The sequence below is a fragment of the Paroedura picta genome, chromosome 12 (assembly GCF_049243985.1).
Source record: "Paroedura picta isolate Pp20150507F chromosome 12, Ppicta_v3.0, whole genome shotgun sequence".
NCBI lineage: Eukaryota > Metazoa > Chordata > Lepidosauria > Squamata > Gekkonidae > Paroedura > Paroedura picta.
The window spans coordinates 18,744,251-18,764,266 of NC_135380.1; the positions used below are offsets into that span (position 1 = coordinate 18,744,251).

The 20,016-nt window shown below is 46.5% G+C and overlaps 1 protein-coding gene across 4 annotated transcripts in view; it reads right to left on the reverse strand.

Annotated features, from left to right (window-relative positions):
- DPYSL2 (dihydropyrimidinase like 2) overlaps nucleotides 1–20,016 on the reverse strand; it is a 75,060-nt gene that overhangs the window by 41,174 nt on the left and 13,870 nt on the right. For 2 of the 4 annotated variants that reach the window (XM_077306769.1, XM_077306771.1), the window contains exons 2-3: nucleotides 9,749–9,837; nucleotides 4,990–5,174 (exon numbers count right to left, since the gene is read on the reverse strand). In XM_077306769.1, coding sequence (XP_077162884.1) covers nucleotides 4,990–5,174; nucleotides 9,749–9,837 — 274 coding nt within the window. Of the gene's footprint in view, nucleotides 1–4,989; nucleotides 5,175–9,748; nucleotides 9,838–17,687; nucleotides 18,111–20,016 lie in introns of those variants that run through there. The other 2 variants (XM_077306772.1, XM_077306773.1) reach the window with 2 other exon arrangements.

Sequence of the window (20,016 nt, forward strand, 5' to 3'; positions counted from 1 at the left end):
CAAGAACCTCTCAGAGAAGGTGCATGGCACAAAAACTAGCAAAGTAGCTAATAGCTAAGAAAATAAGCTGTGACCCATGTGGTCACTAGTGCAAATCACGTCTCAGCCATAAACCTATTAGATGACCTGAGGCAAGCCAATAACACTGAGCCTTTATCTAGCTACCTGCAACATGGGGACTATACTGTCAGCCTTCCGTACAAAACAGACATAGGTGAAGTGCTTGGAGCTCTCAAAGTGTCATCTAAAGCCAAAGGGGGGAAAGACAGACATAAAGCAAAGCAATTGAAGCTTGGGAAAGAAAGAACCGGAATTCTCCTGGAAACGTTTCATGTGCCAAAACGGAAGTGCCTTCATTTTGCACGGGGACCCAAATTCCTTTGGAGGACAAGGAAATGGAACCAAAAAGGCTAAAGCAGCTGCTTCTAAAAGCAGTAAGACTACCATCCTTGCTTGTCTTCTATGAAGGAAAACTTTATGATCTCGGCCATTTTGTGGATCGTCAGGATTAAAATGTTATTGCAGAAAGCGCATAAAAGCGGTAGCTTCTTTTGAAAGGATGCCAAATCCTTCTCGTCAGACTGAGGAATGGGGGGGGGGGCGGGGAGAAATATCTAGGTCAGCCATCCAGATGCCTCTGTTGGGGGGGAAAAGAAACTGATGGTAATGACGTTGTTTCAACATTCATTATTTCTCCGCTAAACACAGCATTCCACTGCCGTCCACAAGGCAGATTTCCTTCGGCCTTGCTCCCTTTTGTTAATGATTACCATGCAAGAATGCACGCTGAACACACCACGTCCCTTCAGAATTTGATCCACAAGTATACCCGCCTTAGAAAAAAATAGTTTTATGGGCATTATTCTCATTCAGATGCTTCATTTATCATTTTTGTGCCATTTTTCTTCTTCATGCAACATCTTGAGATGTTCCTCATCCACCACGCCTGTCTTCTCAGCCACAGCAGCAGGCTCAATGATTGTAAGTGTTCTCATTCTTCAATAAAGCCCACGATAGAGCAGAAGACTGGAAGTGGGGCATTGATATAGGACTAGTCTCCTTCAACCAGAAACAGCTGCCATTTTGGGGTTGACAAAAAGTCAGCAAAGAGCGGTAACTCCTGACTTGTCCTGCATCCGTTTCTTGGCTCCAGTAGCTCCAACTCCTTACGGATGAGTAGTTTTCTAGAAACGTTTAAATATTTTATATATACTTTATTTTAAATGCTGTTTTAACACCTCAAATGTTTTAACGTTGAGGCGGTTTAATGTCTGCCACCCGAGGGACCCAATCTGGGTGGGAAAGCAGCACAGAAATGTTTTAAACAATTAAGTAAATATTTCATTTATCATTGCATTACAGCAATATTTACAACTGGCCTAACGTGTGTGAGCAAGACAATCCGGGAAGGTAAATGATTAATCTAGTGGCATACAGCTAAAGACCAAGGACAATACAGACTTAACGATTTAATTATGTCAATTTCCCTCGCTCAACCAGATAATGAGATTAAGAGAAACAAGTAAGAGGGTTCCATGTGCACAATCCCAGATTTGGAGCCAGGTGTAAGAAAGGTGGAGGAAAAAGAGGTCAAGAATTTGAAACTGCAGAAGAAATATGATACAGACAGAAAAAGATTGCCTTTTATCCTGACAGGAATGCTTCATCTTCCCAGGTGCCATAGATTGTGGATTTTTCCAGCTCTGGCTTGTTGAGATGTATATATAACTCCCCAAGGTAGTTTCAAAAGGAGCTGCACTTTGAAGTTCAGATCTCATTTTAATTCTGAAGCAAGTCTCAGGAGGGCCCAATTGCTTTCAGCCCAGGGGCGTTGTCTTCCAAGTCCAAACTGTGGCTGTTACAACAGAATTCAGCAACAGACAACACTGCCTATCCAGGTTGAGAAATTCTTGGGAGATTTGGAGTGGAGCCCAGGGAGGGACCTCAGCATGATATAATACCAGGTTCCACCTTCCAAAGAAGCCATTTTCTCCAGGTGAATGGATGAGGAAGTGTTTGTGCTCACGAAAACGGATACCTTGAATAAAACTTTGTGGGTCTTAAAGATGCCACTGAACTCAAACTTTGTTCTGATGTTAGAAGCCTGCAGGATAAGGTATATTTCTGGGTGACCTTCAGGCCCCACCTGGACTTTGGCAATGACCAACAGATCACAAGGTCCTTGAGATATACACCCTATATAGGCTACAAACAAGCACAAGTCTCCATTACAGGCACAGTGAAATAAAGCAAATTTTCTGCCCGACGACAACATAATCTTTTAAAAAAATACCCACCCTCCCCCTTTCAAAAAAGGCATTCCTCCCTCCAGCGATTTTCACAAGAATGGATGGGGAAGACAGCAGTATCTTATCATCATTGGCCAGATGCAAAAAGAAAAACTAATCTTGAAGTAATGCAAAGAGAACAGCTGTTTCCTCCAGTGCTAATTGGCAAGCCCTGTACAGGCTCAGAGGACTAATACTTTCGGCTAGGAAAGGCCCCCAATGGAATCCCTGCATTAGCGATGCATAAAATTACACCAGCTAGAAAAAACAACACTGAAAGTATTTGGGGGAGGCAGGAACCATGACAGAAACAAAGACGGAGCTCAGAGTGGTGTTCATGACTGCCCCATCTGTTCGCTGTTTTATTTTCCAAGCAACACTGTGTAGGAGGCGAGGCTTAGACAGTGTAGCCATGGCAAAGTCCTCCAGTGACCTTTAGGCCACAGCAGGGATTTGAACCCAGATCACCTAGATCAGCCTTTCTCAACTTTTTTACCATTGAGAAATCCCCGAAACATTCTTCAGGCTTTGGGAAACCCCAGAAGTGGTGTGATGGTGCAGAATATGGTTGGGAAGCATAGCAGTGTACACGCCCACCCAAGGCCCCTCCCCTTCCCACCCCCTCCAGGCCCATCACTGGCCATGGGGGGGGGGGGGCAGGTCAACATGACCATATATGGTCATACAAATGCTTAATAAATTTTAAATATATATTAAAGATTAATTTAATTAACTCATTCAGGAAGCCCTTCCAGGGCTGTCAAGAAGCCCCGGGATTTCATGAAACCCTGAGAAAGGCTGGCCTAGACCAACACTCCAACCGCTCCACCACAAAGCCTTCCAGTTTAAACCACAGTGGCTGCATTGCAGGAAAGAAGCAGTCCCAAATATCAATCACAAAACTGAGGGTAACAGCCTTTAAGCCGGGGGTAGTCAAACTGTGACCCTCCAGATGTCCATGGACTACAATTCCCACGAGTCCCTGCCAGCATTCACAGTTTGACTACCCCAGCTTTAAGTGAAAGGATTTTAATCCGAAATCGAAGGTACCCAGAGAGGTGTTCAGGGGTCCCCCTTTCTCATATCTTCACAACAATCCACTGAGGTAGATTAAGCAGAGCGGAAAATCTTATAAACGTGAGGTCACCAAGCAAATGTCCTGACTGTGTAGGAATTTGAACGCCTATTTTCCAGATCCTAATCCCACTCCATAATTACTGTGGCCCCTTTGACTGACTGACTGACTGACTGACTGACTGACTGACTGACTGACTGACTGACTGACTATGTAGCTCCATTTCCAGGCGTCCACATGAATAATGTCCATTTAACTATCTGCTAAATGAAACTTTTCCCCAAAGATATGAACGCAATCTATTTTCTCCTCATTCGTCTTCTCTCATTTGGGCCCTCTCACAATATATTCGGGTCCCATTTCCACACCGGAAGTTTCGTTATTCTCTCTCCACTTTATAGGACCACAAAGGTATTTTTAAAAATGAAGATTCCTGGTATTTATTCACTATGGCATTGGGCTTACAGTCAAGCCCCAAAGGCAGCCAACTCCCCAGTGGCTAGACTAGAAAGACCTATGATTTGCAGTAATTTTAACTGCTCCACAGCCTAATAGAGGCGAGGGCTGTGCAATTCTACACACAGAAAGTCAACCGACTATTTCACTTGAGGATGCAGGACCCAATGAAAAGAATGGATCTATAGCTTGAATGTTCAAGTTCTTAAGAAACAAGTGGCAACAGCAGCTGAAGGCAAGGTCTACCCTGCTTCACTCCACCCCATCCATGCACTTTCCAGCCAAGGCTCCAAAGCCCAGGAAGGTTTGTCACTATGTAAAGTCTTCAGAGCAAGAAACTGGCTTTTCTAAAAGAAAAGAAAATAGCTTTCATTTCAAAATATGTTTAAAGCTTTCAGCTTTAAGGAAGGCAAGACTGCAATTCCAAATAAGCTTGCTTGGAAGTAAATCAAAATCAGGTTTATTGCTTACAATATTTCTCCCCCACCTTCTGGCACAAAACCCTTAAGATAGCTCCTTGCAGGTAGGGCAGAGCAAGGGTAGTCAACCTATGGTCCTCCAGATGTCCATGGACTACAATTCCCATGAGCCCCTGCTAGAAATTTGCTGGCAGGGGCTCATGGGAATTTTGGTCCATGAACATCTGGAGGACTACAGGTTGACTACCCCTGGGGTAGAGGTTTGTTAGCATCTTTCAATGGGTCTGGAAACAAAGGAAGCCTCCTATGGGTCATCAACACAGGAGGAACAGACATCTGTACAGTTTCATCTTCCCCCCCTCCATTCCCCTCCTTGCTCCTCAGATGTCTCCTCTGAACTCAAATCCCTCCCCAGTTTTCCAGTAAACAAAAAATAAAATTCACTGGCATTCCTCCTGAAATATTCGTAAAAGACAGTGAGATTTTAAAGAGTTCTACTGTTTTTATTCCCATCCACCACAGACACCCACACATGCCCCATCCCTCCCCCCCAAAAAATATTGTCACCTGCAAGTTGTTATTACCCCTCTGAGACAAAAAAATACCGTGTGGGGATTTTGGGGGGGAAAGGGCATGGAGGGTACATTAAAGAGCCCTTCTTTTCTTGTACCATTGTGCTCCCTCTAGAAGCCATTGTGCTCCCTGCTTACAAACCTATGCATTTTTTTAGATTGGATAGATAAAGCCTTACTGATCATGGTGGTGCCTCCAGCCACAGCGGCTTTCGTTCCTTGGAAGAAGTCATCTGCAGAGGTCATCCCTTGGTCAGGCATCTGGAAGCGAGTGTGGACATCAATGCCTCCAGGGATCACCATCCTTCCATGAGCTTCGATAGTTTTCACTCCTCCGGGCACAATGAGGTTCTCTCCAATTTGTCTGAGTAAGAAATTTCAAGCAGATGCAAATGTCATCGTGCACAGAGTCAAAAGACACATCCAAGAATGCATCTTCCACACTCATAAGACGTAGTCACTTCTTCCACCATATTTCTAGAACAGTCCAGCTATATGGCTGGCCATGGGGTCATGTGCTACAATTGAAACAGTCCATAATTTCATGGCTGTGCAAAGGACAGAACAGTGGCATGTAATTGATGCTTTTCCACCTCTGTCTCACTAACTGTTATGCTCATCATGAGAGCAACCATACTCCCATGGAGGCATGGCCATGCTCGCATCCATGACTACATAAACACAAAGCTGAGATGTGTTTGACTGGCTAGAAACCATGGAAAATTACAATATAATGCAAGGTTACAAAATCCTAGGCGGGAGTAGGCAACCCCCAGCATATCAGCCAAAAGTGGCACACCAGACATTTTGCTTGGAAACCAAGACCAAACCCAGTCCAAACAACAAAAACACTGCCAGCACTACTGCTCTAGCGGTGTAGGAGAAGTCACCAGACATTTAGGTTAAAAAAAAGACATTCGCCAAAAAAAAAAAATCCTAATTTAGGAGATGTCTGTGTCACTTCTCCAGAATCCCACTTGAGGCAATTTACAACTGAAGAGTCTATTGTTTCTAAACATATCATTTGCCTTATGTCTCTGGTACAACACCACAGAACTAGACTCTGCAGCCCAAATTACTGAACTGAAGACATCATTAACTCAAGAAGAAGAGTTGGTTGTTATATGCCGCTTTTCTCTACCCAAAGGAGTCTCAAAGCAGCTTACAATAGACTTTCCTGTCCTCTCTGTGAGGTAGATGCAGCTGAGAGAGCCCTGATATTACTGTTAAATCAGAACAGCTTTATCATTGCTGTGGGGAGCCCAAGGTCACCCAGCTGGCTGCATGTGAAGGAGAGGGGAATCAAATGGCTCGCCAGATTAGAAATTGGCACTCCTAACCACTATACCAAGCTGTCTCCCAACCCCTACATCAAGCTGGCTGAATCCATTTGTTCACTGAACAATGGCCTGACATACTACAGTGGAATCATCTGGGACTGGAGCAGCATAATAAGAAATTGATTATAAGAACCAAAAACGTATGTGGCCACAATTTCTTCCAAGGCAAGATTCAGAGCTGTGTGTTGTTCTGAAATTGCCTCTAAATGGCTTTGAGAACATTAGAGGTTAGATCTGTTCCACATGGAACCGTACATTACACATGTGCAAAACTGATGCGTGTGTTTGCTGCCAAGTCCCAGCTGAGGACCAAAGTTAGCTCGTATTTTAAGACACGGTTAAAACATGGAAGCTGTCCATAGCACATTACAATCAATTACAAGCCTGCTGCTGACTGCTCTACTTTGAATTTTGAGTTACAGAACAGATGTGATGAACGTGTAGCCAAGCCAGGCACCGATCCAGGTGGAAGTTTCGACTGTTCTTTTCCCCTCCCTGAAAAATTTTAGTCCTAAGAAATCTGGAATATGTTTTAATATGACAGACTGTACGGAAAGGGACGGACTCCAAACCCCTGTGCAGTTTGGACGGGGTGGACTTGTCTAACAGACTTCAACTAGACTTGGTGTGGGGTCACAGTCTCGAGCTTAGAATGTAAGGGCTTCATTAAGAGTTGGTCACACCAGCTGTAGGGCAACAGCACCCAAGGACACATGTTACTAGCAGAATTTTTTTTAACATGCTCAAAGAATTTGAAAGAGGCCAGAGTTCAACATGCTCGAGAAGTCTGAAGAAGGCAACAGCAACCTCCTCTGAACGCTCCTTGCCTTGAAAACTGTATGTGTGTGTGGGGGGGGGGGGGTTGTCAGCACTCTCCACCAGTACAGAAGAGGCACAGAATAATTAGGGGCTATTTCCTACCAAGGAGCCTCTTGTGGCGCAGAGTGGTAAGGCAGCAGACATGCAGTCTGAAAGCTCTGCCCATGAGGCTGGGGGTTCGATCCCAGCAGCCGGCTCAAGGTTGACTCAGCCTCCCATCGTTCCGAGGTTGGTAAAATGAGTACCCAGCTTGCTGGGGGGTAAACGGTAATGACTGGGGAAGGAAATGGCAAACCACCCCGTATTGAGTCTGCCATGAAAACGCTGGAGGGCGTCACCCCAAGGGTCAGACATGACTCGGTGCTTGCACAGGGGATACCTTTACCTTTATTTCCTACCAACTCATGTCAATTAGCATCCAGGCCATGCAGCTCCATTAGTTTGTGTTTCAAGGAGCCATCTCCACAGCCCTCTTACAAACCACCCATATGTGGGGCAGCAGGAACAAGTGACAGGGCTTACTCCCCATCTATATGCAATGAGACTATGCATGTCTATGCATGAAAAGTATGCATATAGGCTCTGTCCCTGTGATCGCTAGTAGGGATGGGCACAGACCAATCGACAAGCCGAAATTTGTGATGAATTAGGCCCAATTCTTGGTTCGCAAATCAGGGTTTGTGGGAGGAGCTTTCACTGAAAATTTTTCTCTGGGTCGATTCTGGTCCAGTCTGCCTGTCAGCTGTTAAACCATCTGTTTTGCTGCCCCCTCCCCTTCCAAGCAGGGGGAAGCAAAATGGACGGCTTTAACCAAAGAACCCAGATAGTAGGCTGAAATGGCTGCCAGTCATGTCAACAAGCGGTTTCGCTTCCCACTGCTTCAAAGCAGGAGAGAGTGAAATCAGTTTTTGAAATGGTTGCCAGACATTCAAGCAGAATAGAGTGGTGGGCCTGCCCAACAACTGTAAGGTTTAAATGGGGCACCCATGTCCAATCAGCTTGTAATGTCTGAGAACAATTTAAACTCCTCCATTCCCCTCCCTGCCCCCAAAAGGTAACAGAGGAATGTAATGGTTGTATTGCAGAAATTGCAGACTGACACGGACAGGCACCCAGTTCATTCACAGGTGGGGGCACAGATTAAATCAGGACAATGAAAGTCTTTTCTTGGCAGAAGACTGAAGCAGGGTGGGGAATATAAACGTGCTTATCAACAACTTTTGTCATTAATTGCTGCAGTGGGGAGACTCCAAAATGGACTCTTTTTAGGTAGAAAGAAGTCTGTGAAAGGAAACAGCAAAAAAGTGTGTTTGTGTGTGTTGGGGGGGGGGGAGACACAAGTCTCTGGGGACTTAAGTGGATATCCCACCCACCACTTCAGAGTTCCAGCTGGCTTTACTGTCATGCCCCTAATCCAGTTTTTCACACACACTGCAGCTACGAAGGGGTGGAGGCAGGGATGCCGCTTCCCAGGGAGGAATACAACAAAGGAGAAGGGGTAGAGACCAAGCACGTTTTCTCACTGATGGGATCAAATGCAACATCAGGTCATCACATGCCTCTCCAGCAAATACCACTCTTCTCCATGGCAAATAAACAAGGAGGACAGAGCTGAGCTGCTGCTCAGAGGGAAGAGGCGGAGGAACAGGGACGGACTGCTTGGCCAGGAAGTGGGAGAGTGAAAAAGGAACTGAATCAAGCCACACTGTCCAGCTGGCAGTGGGGATCCAGTTCTGCAGCAGAGCACTTTTTCTCAGCATCCGATCACCTCCCTTCTCAAGCCCTCTGTTTGAAACAGGGTAGGGGGGCGAACCCTGCAAGGCTAGCCACTGGTGGGGTTTTCCCAAGTACTGGAAAATATCCAATTAGTAGCCAAACCTCAAGAATTTCTGCCAGCAGTTCTCCAGGAATGTACTTTGATCAAGATCCTCACTCAAAGTACTTATTGGTCTTCTGGTATTCCCATTGGTTATGGTACCGCCTCTTTAAATGTGAAGATGGGAGTACCATCTTATCATACCTAGTGGCGGATTGCGATGCTGGCCATCCCAACTAGGGATACTCTACAAACAACACATAGCCAAGTGTGCAAGAGAAACCATCAGGAAAAGGAACCCACTGCTTCATTCCTTATCATTCACTATTCTGTGGAAAGAAAACTAACAGTAGAACAAGTATTATGACTGTATTCAAGAAACTTTAGGTGAGGCCTCACTGAGCAGTCAAGAAGGACCTAGTAATGAGGAAGACACTCGCTACCAATTTTTTGTCATCTTTAGTGGCGACCAGTTATTGCCTCACCATCACCCTCTAGGTGGGTGACCCGCCATAGGTTGGGGTTGCCATTATATTATAGTGTTTTTAACTGTGTTTTAATGGGGCTTTTATCGGGGGAGGGGGGGGTTGTATTGGAAGTTGTTTTTGAAACTTGCCACGAGCCTGTTTACCGGGAGTGGTGAGCAATAAGTCCAATTAATAAATAATAAACAAACAATTCTGTACAGAAACTTTAAATACATTCGTCAACATTTACAGCATGATTATATGTAGGTTTATTCTGCTCCACTAAATTCAATGGAATTTATCAGTGTGAACGGATTTATAGCCCCCAACACTGTCGGTCTTTCACACTTTTCCATTGCTCACAATCATAAGCTCTGGATATCAGGTTGTGCTTTTTTCCTGTCCCTTGATATGCGAGCTGAAATCTCTTTTGCAGCGCAACAGATTATTTAAAAAAATCCACCTCCTATAAAAACGAAGGCCACTGGGTACTTACTTTATCAACCCATCTTCCATGTAAATGTCTGCGTAGAAAGACTGGTCATCGTTAACTATTTTACCACCCTTGATCAAAAGGCGATCACTCTGAAACAAAGAGAACATCACACAATACATAGTTATGGTGCGAGGAAGCTGACAGTGTGCAGTGCCAGATAAAAAGAGGAGGTGGGAGGAAGGGTGAAAAAAAAAAAATCTCTGAATTATTCAAAGGGTGTTCCACATAAACAAGTCAAGCACGGTCCTTTCAACTGGGAAGATGAAATGGTGCTTCAGAACGGCAGTCAGATGCCTTTCATCATATTAACTGTCAAGAAAGCAGAAATAAAGTAGTTTTTTTTATTTTCCCTCATTTGTTGATCTGGTTTTTTTAACAACCTATATCTGTCACCAATTAAAAGGAAAAGCGTTCAAAGAAAAAGCTGCTGAAAAGCTGCAAGCGCCGTTGTCAGTGAAGCAGGCTAATGATTTTCCATGAAGAATTATTTTTAAACTCCACTGTGGGCCTAACTTCCTAAAAGACACCCACAGAAGGTTAAAGTCACCACTTGGCATCTTTAGAGGCATCTGCAGTCAGGGGAACTGACCAGAAGTCTGTTGCCATGGGATTCGCCACACAAACAAGCCCTTTCTGTCCAATTTTAGTACAGTTCCAATTTGGTGGGTGTTTTCTCCACCTATTTTATGGGTATTCCAAGAAGAAAAAAAACCCACATTCCCTTGTTAAGCTGAAGCCCCAAAATTTAGACTATTACATTTCACACAGAGGAACATGTTATTTAAGCAGGAGGAGAAATGGGCATTTCCACAGGAAAGCAGCCGCCAAACTGCCTTTGTAACAATACTTGAGCAGGAATGGCTAAAGGAAAATGTTTCCTTTGTGTCTACTGTAAACGGTTGCATTATGGGGAAAGTGCATATTTATTCATTGCATTTAGATTCCTCTTGACTTCAGTCCTGGAACACTAGGAGGTCTCCCACCCAGACACTGACCAGACCCAAAACAGACAGGCATAATAAAACATTTTCCAGGTTGCTATAAACAGGCATTTCAGAAAGGGAGAGGGGGGTCCAGTTCTAGAGCAGGGTAATGGTTTTGTGGCCAAGCATGTGTTTTGGATGCAAAAGGTCCCAATTTCAGTCCCAGCTGACAAATGTGGAGGAAGACCTTTCTCTTCTTTGGCCTGAGGAGACTCACCACTAGTCAGAGCAGACAACACTAGGCTAGCTAGAGCCAGGGGTAGTCAAACTGCGGCCTTCCAGATGTCCATGGACTACAATTCCCATGAGCCTCTGCCAGCAAATGCTGGCAGGGGCTCATGGGAATTGTAGTCCATGGACATCTGGAGGGCTGCAGTTTGACTACCCCTGAGCTAGACCAATGCTCCAGCAGTAGAATGTATCCAACACCCACCCACTCTGTGAGGTAAGCTATGCTGAGAGAAAGCAACTGGCCCAGGAACCCTCAGTAGTCTTCAGGATCTGAAGCTAGGTCTTTCAGGCCCACCACTCTATCCACTGCATCCCATTGGCTCTTGCAGAATCATATAGAAGAGAGATGAACATTCCCCCCCAGGAACCACATCTGTCCAAAATAAACTAAAGCCCACATTCCTAAGGCTGTTTGCTATAGCATGGTATAATAATAATAATAATAATAATAATAATAATAATAATAATAATAATAATAATAATAATAATAATAATAATAATGAGAAGGAGAAGGAGAAGGAGAAGGAGAAGGAGAAGGAGAAGGAGAAGGAGAAGGAGAAGGACTTTTGAATGGAAATCTCAGGGTACACAACCTTCAGCCTACAGCTGAGTTTCCCAACCATGGTAACGCGAAGGCCCCTCAATGGTCCAGCAGTGTGGGTGGTTACAAAATGGCAGCTAGGGAGAGCCCTCCCACCCTGTGCCTGCCATTTCCGGCTGTGAGTGAAGAGAAAAGGGGTTTTAAAAATAAATTGAAAATTCTACTCTTATTTGGGCAGGTTGACCCGCCCACTCCTGAAGTGGCCAATGATGGGCCTAGAGGGGGTGAGAAGGGGAGGACCTTGTCCATTTAAACTTTGCTGGCCAAGGCTCCTCTCACTTCTGGGAAGTGTGGCAGCGAGGCATGACCAACTGATGTCAATTCCTGGTACTTCGAAGCCTGAAAAATATTTCAGCAGTATCTCCGTGGTCAATAGGTTGAAAAAGACTGGCCTAGAAATATATTTTAAAATTCAGCTATATTTTATTCCTAAAGATTGGTGCCAAGCCCTCAGGCCCCTTCCCCGACCTCAAATCCTTGCCTTGTCGCTAGAATGTAAGTCCCTGGCTAGCAACTAGTTGTTTTAGCAGCACAGGGCCTACTACCAAACCAAATAACCCTTGAAAGCTCAGGAACCTCAGCTGTACCCACTGGCTGATTTTTATGACTGAGACACAAGTAGAGGACACTAAGCTCTCAGCCAAGCTCAGCAGCAATATAGGCTTTGGAAAAGCCTTCCCCTATTATACACCTCAACCACACAATCAAAGGGCTCTAATCTTTCACTCATCCACATGATGCAGTCCACATCCAAGTTCTTCCAGTACTCATGCTTCTCAAATTCTCAGTCCTGTTTGCCTTGAGAACTGAGGCCTGGTTCCCACCAAGACACAAAATGTGCTTCACACAAGGACTCAATGAATGAATACTACTCTGGTCCGCACCCCTCTATGAGCAAAATTTAATATGTCAGGGAGAATAACAGTCTACAATTATTTTCTCTGACATGTTACATTTACATGAAAGGGGGTTTTGGTACGTGGGTTTGTTCGTTTTTTCCCCAGAAAAGACATTTAGTCAAACAAGTCATCACACAGCCGGAAATGGTAAGGCCCGAAGATAGGTCTACTACCTCAGTGAGGCCTGGATAAGGATGCCAGCCTCCAGGTGGGACCTGGGGATCCCCCAGTTTTACAGTTCATCTCCAGACTACAGTGTTCAGCTCCCCTGGACAAAATGGATGCTTTGGAAGGTAGACTGTGTAGCATTGTTCCCCACTGAGGTCCCTGTCCTCTCCAGGCTCCATCCCCATATCTCCAGGAGTTCCCCAACCTGGATCTGGCAGCCCTCCCCGCACTCGCCCCCAATGACTTGCTGATGACCAGGGGGGACCTGTCAACTCTAGACATGGATTAAATGCCTTAAAGAAGCCTCAGGCCTTGGTTGATGCAGTGCACTCGAGATTATTTTGGTTGACCTCATGAGAAATTGTGAGGGAGGAAATGTAGATATAACCATCTGCGCCTATCCATAGGATAGTGTAGGAAAATAATTCCTGAATCCCTCATATCTGTAATGCAAAACTGGGCCTTGACATTCAAATAATACAGGGGCTACAATTTGGTCCCAATGAGACCAGATTTTGAGGCCTATTTTTACCCCAGCCTTTCTCACAGAGCTCAGGCCTCTCCCTTCCCCCATCCGATCTCTTAAAAGCCCTTCTAGACTCACCCAAGGGCACCCATGGAGCATCCTAGCTAAATTTGATTCATTTAAAACATTTTAAGCTCTTGTCATTCCCTATGATCCAAGGCTGCTTACAATCCAAAATTTAAAACTTTCAAGTAACAAGAAAGCCCCAATACACCCAGATTTTCTTACATCAATGCTTCAAAGTTTAACCATTATACTACACTGGCTGTTAATTTTTATTTATTTGGATTTTGGATTTTGATAGGTAGTGACCAACAATGGTAGCATGGAACCCAACAATGCAGAAAAGATTCAATTGCACACCCTATTCATTGAGTGGCCTCTGTGGCAAGGAGTGGCTGGCTTGAATTTATGCATAGCACTCTAGAGTTTTACTATAATATCCTTTTTGGTTAGTATTGACCTTTAGTCATATTTAAGTCTTGAAGGACCTCCCAGTCTCCCTCCTCCTGTGTTTAAATTTGTTGTTAATAAGAAAATACAAAAGAGATGCATTTGTAATGCAAATAAGCTTTCTGGATAACACAGGTTTTACCTTCACAAGTCAAACCTCAGAGCCATTTTAAGCCTCACGCACGAGACTGCCTTTAAAGATAGTCACATGTGGTAGCCAGGATACTCCCTTACTTCTCAGGAAAACCAGCTGGTAAAATGGTCAGCAATTATTACATCTGTTATGGCCTTAAACTACAGATCCATGCACATCAGAATTTCGTAAGGCTTGCAAGTGAAGAACTCATGCTAAGAGCTTCTCAACAATATAAATTGCTAGACCAGGGGAGGAAGAGTTTGATGGCACATCAATAACAAGGGCACGCTGTGTATATTTGGACACAGTGTAAAGGCATCATAGTAGTCATCATTAAGAAGATTCAAGAATACAGCAGAACTAACAGGAAGAAGAAGAAAAGGACCCAATACCACCTTTTTCTCTGGCAGCCTTATAAAGACTCAGACTATTTGCCAAAGTATTCTACTCTGATGGACCGAAGCTCCGCCAGGTCTCCAGAGTCAACATCTGCTATCTGCTTCTTTTAACTGGAATCCTCGGGATTGAACTTGGAACCTTCTGCATGCAAGGCCAACGCTCTTATCACTGAGCCACAGCCCCTCCACAAATGCCAGGCCACTGTGTAAAGTACTAATGACTAAAGTAATGATGGCTCTATGCTCTTAAAATCAAGTGAACTCACAACTCATTCACAGACCTTCACCGTGGACTGAATATCCAGTCTTCAAATGGGATGCTGATTTCCTATTCAAGGTGCCCAAGAACAGTGCCCACCCAAATAGGAGGGACACTGAAATGTTTCCACAGCTATATGGGAGTGATTACTAGGATATCAATATCACACAATAAATACTTCTCATTTACATAGTGCTGCCTATATTCCAAATCAGGGGTAGTCAACCTGTGGTCCTCCAGATGTAGTCCATGAACATCTGGAGGACCACAGATGTAGTCCATGTACACAATTGTTGTCCATTGTAGTAATTGTAGTAATGTACACAATTGTAGTCCATGAACATCTGGAGGACCACAGGTTGACTACCCCTATTCCAAATGGCGTCCATTGCTTTATTTTATGGTTTTTGCAACAAACCCTGCAAAGCTGGCCTAAGGCTGTTTTGCAAGATTATAGCAAAAGTGAGAGTTGAACAAGAGACCATTTGGATCACAGTTCCTTCTCTTAGTCCCTAAACCAGAGTAGAGAGAGATCTAAAAATCTAAAGGATCAGGTCCACAGTATTAATTTACTTAGTAAGTAACAGCACAATGCTTAAGAGCCAAATGGAATGCCCTCTACAAAAGGTATTACAACCACCCTGTTTGGCAGGCCATATAGCCATCAGCGGATGACAGAATTGTTTTCCTAAAATCTAAAAGTTGTGTCTGGATATGTAGTCTCATATCTGAGACTTATTTAGGACAACTCAGAATTAAAATGCACAGAGTAAGCTACAGCTCACACTGCTGAGCTGTCTAGACGTGCTTTATTTAAGCTGCAATCTCCAGCACACTTCTGCAGAAGTAAAGTCCCCTTGAACTGACTTATTCTACAGACACCTCTGAACTCTGGCACTTCTGCAGTGTCCTGGATACATGCTACTAATCAGGATTATGAGGGATACAGTACAATCCTAAACAGAGTTACATTCTCCCAAATCCATTCAAGTCCATAGGATTAGAAGGATGTGTCTCTGTTTAGAATTGCTCTTCTAATTGATACTGGCACTGTGAAACTTGCCACATTTCAGGTCTAGATCACTGGTCTTCTTCAGCTGCTAGGTTGTAACCTGCAACTAAATGATGACTTTTGAAAAAGCAGGTTGCATCTGCAGCGCCAGTCTAATATTTTGGAACGCAGCCAAGAGAGAGCCAGGAAAAGGGATAAGTAAAACAAAAAGGGAGACTGATCTAGACAAAATAATGTCAACGGGAAATAGGTATACATAATTATAAGCACACCCACATACTGCAAATTAGGGTTAGAGGCAGTACGTCTAGAAAGGGTGAAGGTTGCTGAACAAGACTTCAGCCTCCATGCTGCCTTTACAATTCCCCAATTCTGTTGTTGGTGAGACTGAGAAATGCGCCTGCTGGTCGATTAGCATATGTGTTGAATCACATGCTTTCTTCTTTCTATTGTTGTAACCTTGTAGCATTTTTCTCACATACACACCAAAACCAACCCCAATAACATTTTCATCCACTCCTCCCCTTTTGTCTTACAATGTTACTACAGTCGAATCTATATATGCAGTAGTCACTGGGGGTGGGAGAGGACAAATTAATACGCCACACATCATATGACTGAAGGCCTGCATCACTGTCAGCCAACTAGAGACCAACCTTGCACAAACATTTGCTATCTTTTAATGTCCCCCGATCTGGAACTGCAGAGAAAAAAAACCTAATTTCCAGAGATTCGACATCCTAGACCCTGTAGCAGCAAAATAAAACAGGAATCCAGTAGCATCTTAAAAGCTAAATTCATATTCATCTTGAAGCTGCCAACAGACTCCTGTTTTATTCTACAAATTACACCAATCTGTGCAATTAGCCAGACTGAATCCAGATTGCTCTCTCTGCTTAGCCATTTCAGCTGCTTCTCAAAACAAAAAAAAAATCTATTCAAAAGAAGCAGCACTCTTTGAATCCTCCACAAGAGACCCACAATGACAGATGTGCCCTGGGCGTGTCTCGCTGTCAGATATGTAAAGGAAATGAAAGTGAGGATGCTTAATGGCAAATAACGTTACTATAACAAGCCACGTTTCCTACGAAGATGCACAATGTCAGCTCCAAGGTGCTGGGAAATAGGGCAACCCTGCATGGGAGGATGTTTCCATGACAGTCCAGTCCCTCAATAATGAATGTGAGACTTTATGTAACTGTTCCCTTTCTCTTCCCTTAGGATTCCCTGCAGGGACAGAGAGGGGGAAATGCTGGATGGCGAGAGAAATAAATGCTGTTTTGTCTCAACAGGGCTGGGAGAAAGGGCGGGGGCGTGAAGCCCGGCACTCCTATACCAATAAAGGATCATTTCTGTCCTTCTTTCCCCAACATCTTTTTTTTTCCTGGCCAGGGGAAGGAGATGGAAGATGGAGGAGCCCCCATCTGCTCCTCTCGCCTGAGCTGCGCCATTACCTCCTGGAGGAAAAAAACTCACACACACATACACACACACCCAGCCTTGTCGCTTGCATGCAGCCCCACTCGCAAAGCTTTCTTTGTATGAGTAAAGGGGGTGGGAAAGAAAGCCGCCATCACACTAAGAAAGGGGTGGGGGGATCCAACAGCCCCCTCCCCCACCCCTTCCACTTCACACACCCGTCGAGGCAGAGGAGAAGGGAGGGATGGGGCAGCCGCGGTGGGCGATGCTCCCCACACGCCGAGCCACTTTCCGCGCAACCCCGGACTGCGTTTTGCGCGCGTGCTCCGGTGCACCATCCTTCCTTCCTGCCCTCCATCCTCATCTCCCCGGCACAGATCCCGCACCCACCCAGCCACCCACCCGGTTTCTCTCCCCGCATCAGAACGGGCTGCAAAGCCAGCATCGGGGTGCTTGGACAGAGCCGATCCCGGGCATCCAAGCCCCGTCCGATGCCGCCGGCCGCGTCCCTTCAATCGGCCAAGATCCGGGGCGGCGAGCAAAGCGCCTCCGCGGCCGGAGCGAAGCGGGAGACTCCGGGGGTGCCGCCGCGAGGGCAACTTCAAAGCGACCATTGTTCCGCCTCTCGCAACAACGCGGCCACTTTCCCCTCCCGTCTCCCCCCTTCCGCCCTTCGCGGGTTTATCCAAAGCAACATTGGCGCGATCCGGGCTGCCGATCGCTGGAACTCGCACAGTCGTCGTCCCCCCCCCCCCGCCGGTCGCCGCCGCCCCCACTTTGCACACAAAGGGCTTGATCCGCACCCGCGACGCCACCCCCTCCTGCATTACCCGCCAGCCGCCTTCGGGACTCACCGTGATGCGTGGGATATTTTTCTTCCCCTGATAAGACATCTCGCTCGGGAAAAGACTCCCACGCCACCCAAAAAAAAAACGGCTGCCTGGATCCGGCGCTTTGCAACGACAACAAAAATGTAAAACGGCGCCTGGCTTTCTCTTTTCCAAAAAAACACTAACTGCGGGGTTCAAACCTTTTTTTAAAAAAACGGCTAAAGGGGGAAGCGGATTGGATTAATTAATTTATTTTTTTTGCAAGAGGCCAAGAGAAGAAAGCGCCTGCAAAGACCACGAGCTGCGGGAGGGGGGAAGAAAAGAAGCAGGACCGGGGGACTCAAACGCAATCCCCGCGCGTTGCCTTTTCTTCCCTCTGCTCCAAACCCAGCCCAGTCTTCAGGCGAGAGAACAGGGAGGGGAGGGGGGGAGAGGCACAGAGAATCCGCTCTACGGCAATCAAAGCCCAGGCACAAGGAAGCTCCGGCGGCGCATGCGCGCCCGGCCACGCCCATGCCTTCCACCGAGCGGGCCACCACCCCGCGAGCCGGATTGGCTGCAGCCCGCCGTGGGATGCAAATGAAGGCCGGCGGCGTGCAATGGGAGGAGAGCGGAGCGGTAACATGTAAAGTGGCGCAATGAAGCAGCCACTCAGCGCGCCCCGCAGCCTTCGGGGGGCTTGGCCGGCCGCGAGAAGCGCGGAGGCTCGGCGGGGAGGGTTCGCCTCCCGCTCCCGGCCATGGATGCTGCCCGGCCTCTCTGCTCTGCAGGGGCTGCTTCTCCTCCTCGACGCCTGCAAAAAAAAAAAGGGGGGGGTTCAGTTCCCACCCCCCACCCCGGTCTCTCGCTGCCCATCCCCGGGCACTGTAGTAGCCTCGGGGGTCGATCTGCCCAGGTTTGCATTGGTGCTCTGTCCAGTGGGAGGGAGAAGAGGAGGAGAAGAAGGGGGGGGGCACACACCGCAGTCTTGCAGGGAACTTGCCGCCTGCTTCCAAGCGGCTGTCCACGCCCTTCTTCCGCCGCCCTTTTCTTGTGGCTTTTTGCCAACCAGACACAGAGAGAGACTGAGCGACGTCTTGGCGGGGCCAGCTGCGGGACGGACGAGCAGGGATGCCTTTGCGGCACGAGCGGCGCAGACAGAAGAAAGGAGCCGGCCGCGCCCGGGCGCAGAAGGGGCTCGGCTGCTGGCCTAAGGAGTGGTTTGTTCCGTGTAGAGGGCGGCTCCTGTGCTCTGCCTTGCATGCGAAATCATGGGCTCCCGCTGGCCTCCCTGGCTGCAGTTGGCAAGGAGGAGAAGAGGGTGGCCAGCTGAAATGCCAGCCGGGCAGGATGGAAGGGATGCTGGTTGCCTCGCTCTCTCTTCTGCCTGCCCTTTTCTCCTGACAGGAGGATGCACAGCAGTCCAGCCGCCCATTGACAATGGCCAGTCAGATAGAAAGTGGAGTTTCTTGCAGCCTTGCGAACTGAATCAGGTGTTTAACTGCAGCTTAGGGTTGAACTAAAAATCACAATTTTGGACACATGCACTGTCCGAGTGCCTGAAATATACAGTTATAAAGTGGATATGCTGCCTCTGAAGCAGGTTTCATACGTTCTAAACCAAGGGTAGTCAACCTGCGGCCCTCCAGATGTCCATGGACTCCAATTCCCAGGAGCCCCTGCCAGCATTCGCTGGCAGGGGCTCCTGGGAATTGGAGTCCATGGACATCTGGAGGGCCGCAGTTTGACTATCCCTGTAAACCATGCTGGTTCACGCACAGGCACAGATAGCAAGCAGTGGGGTGGTCCAGCCATCCCAGGCGGTGGCTGGAGATCAGGAACTATAGCTGCTTTCTAGCCAACAAAGATCAGTCAGTTCCCCTTGAGAAAACAGATACTGTGGAAGTTGGTCTCTACGGCATTATGCTTTGCTAAAGCCCCTCTCCAAATCCTGCCCTTCCCAGACTTCATCCTCAAAATCTCCAGACTTTTCCAAACCCGGAGCTTGCAAACCTATAGATTACCATTTTTGACTGTTGTTGCAACCTGAGTGTCAAAGAGAGACCCAGTTTAAGGTAGTGGTTAGAGTTTGAGAGGAGGACCTGGGAAACTAAGGTTCAAATCCCCACTCCACCATGGTGCCAACTGGCCAGTCATGCCTTCTCAGCCTAATCTCTCTCACGGGGATTTGGGGAGGATAAAACACAGGAAAGGGAAAGGATGTAGACTCTTTGTGTGGGATACACATGAAGGAAAAGAAAGATGAGCAGGGAACATCAACTCTGTCTTGCACAATCACCACTCATTGAGGGTAGCAAATAGGGCTGTCAGCACCACACATCACCAATTTTGACCACTGTTACAACCTGATTTT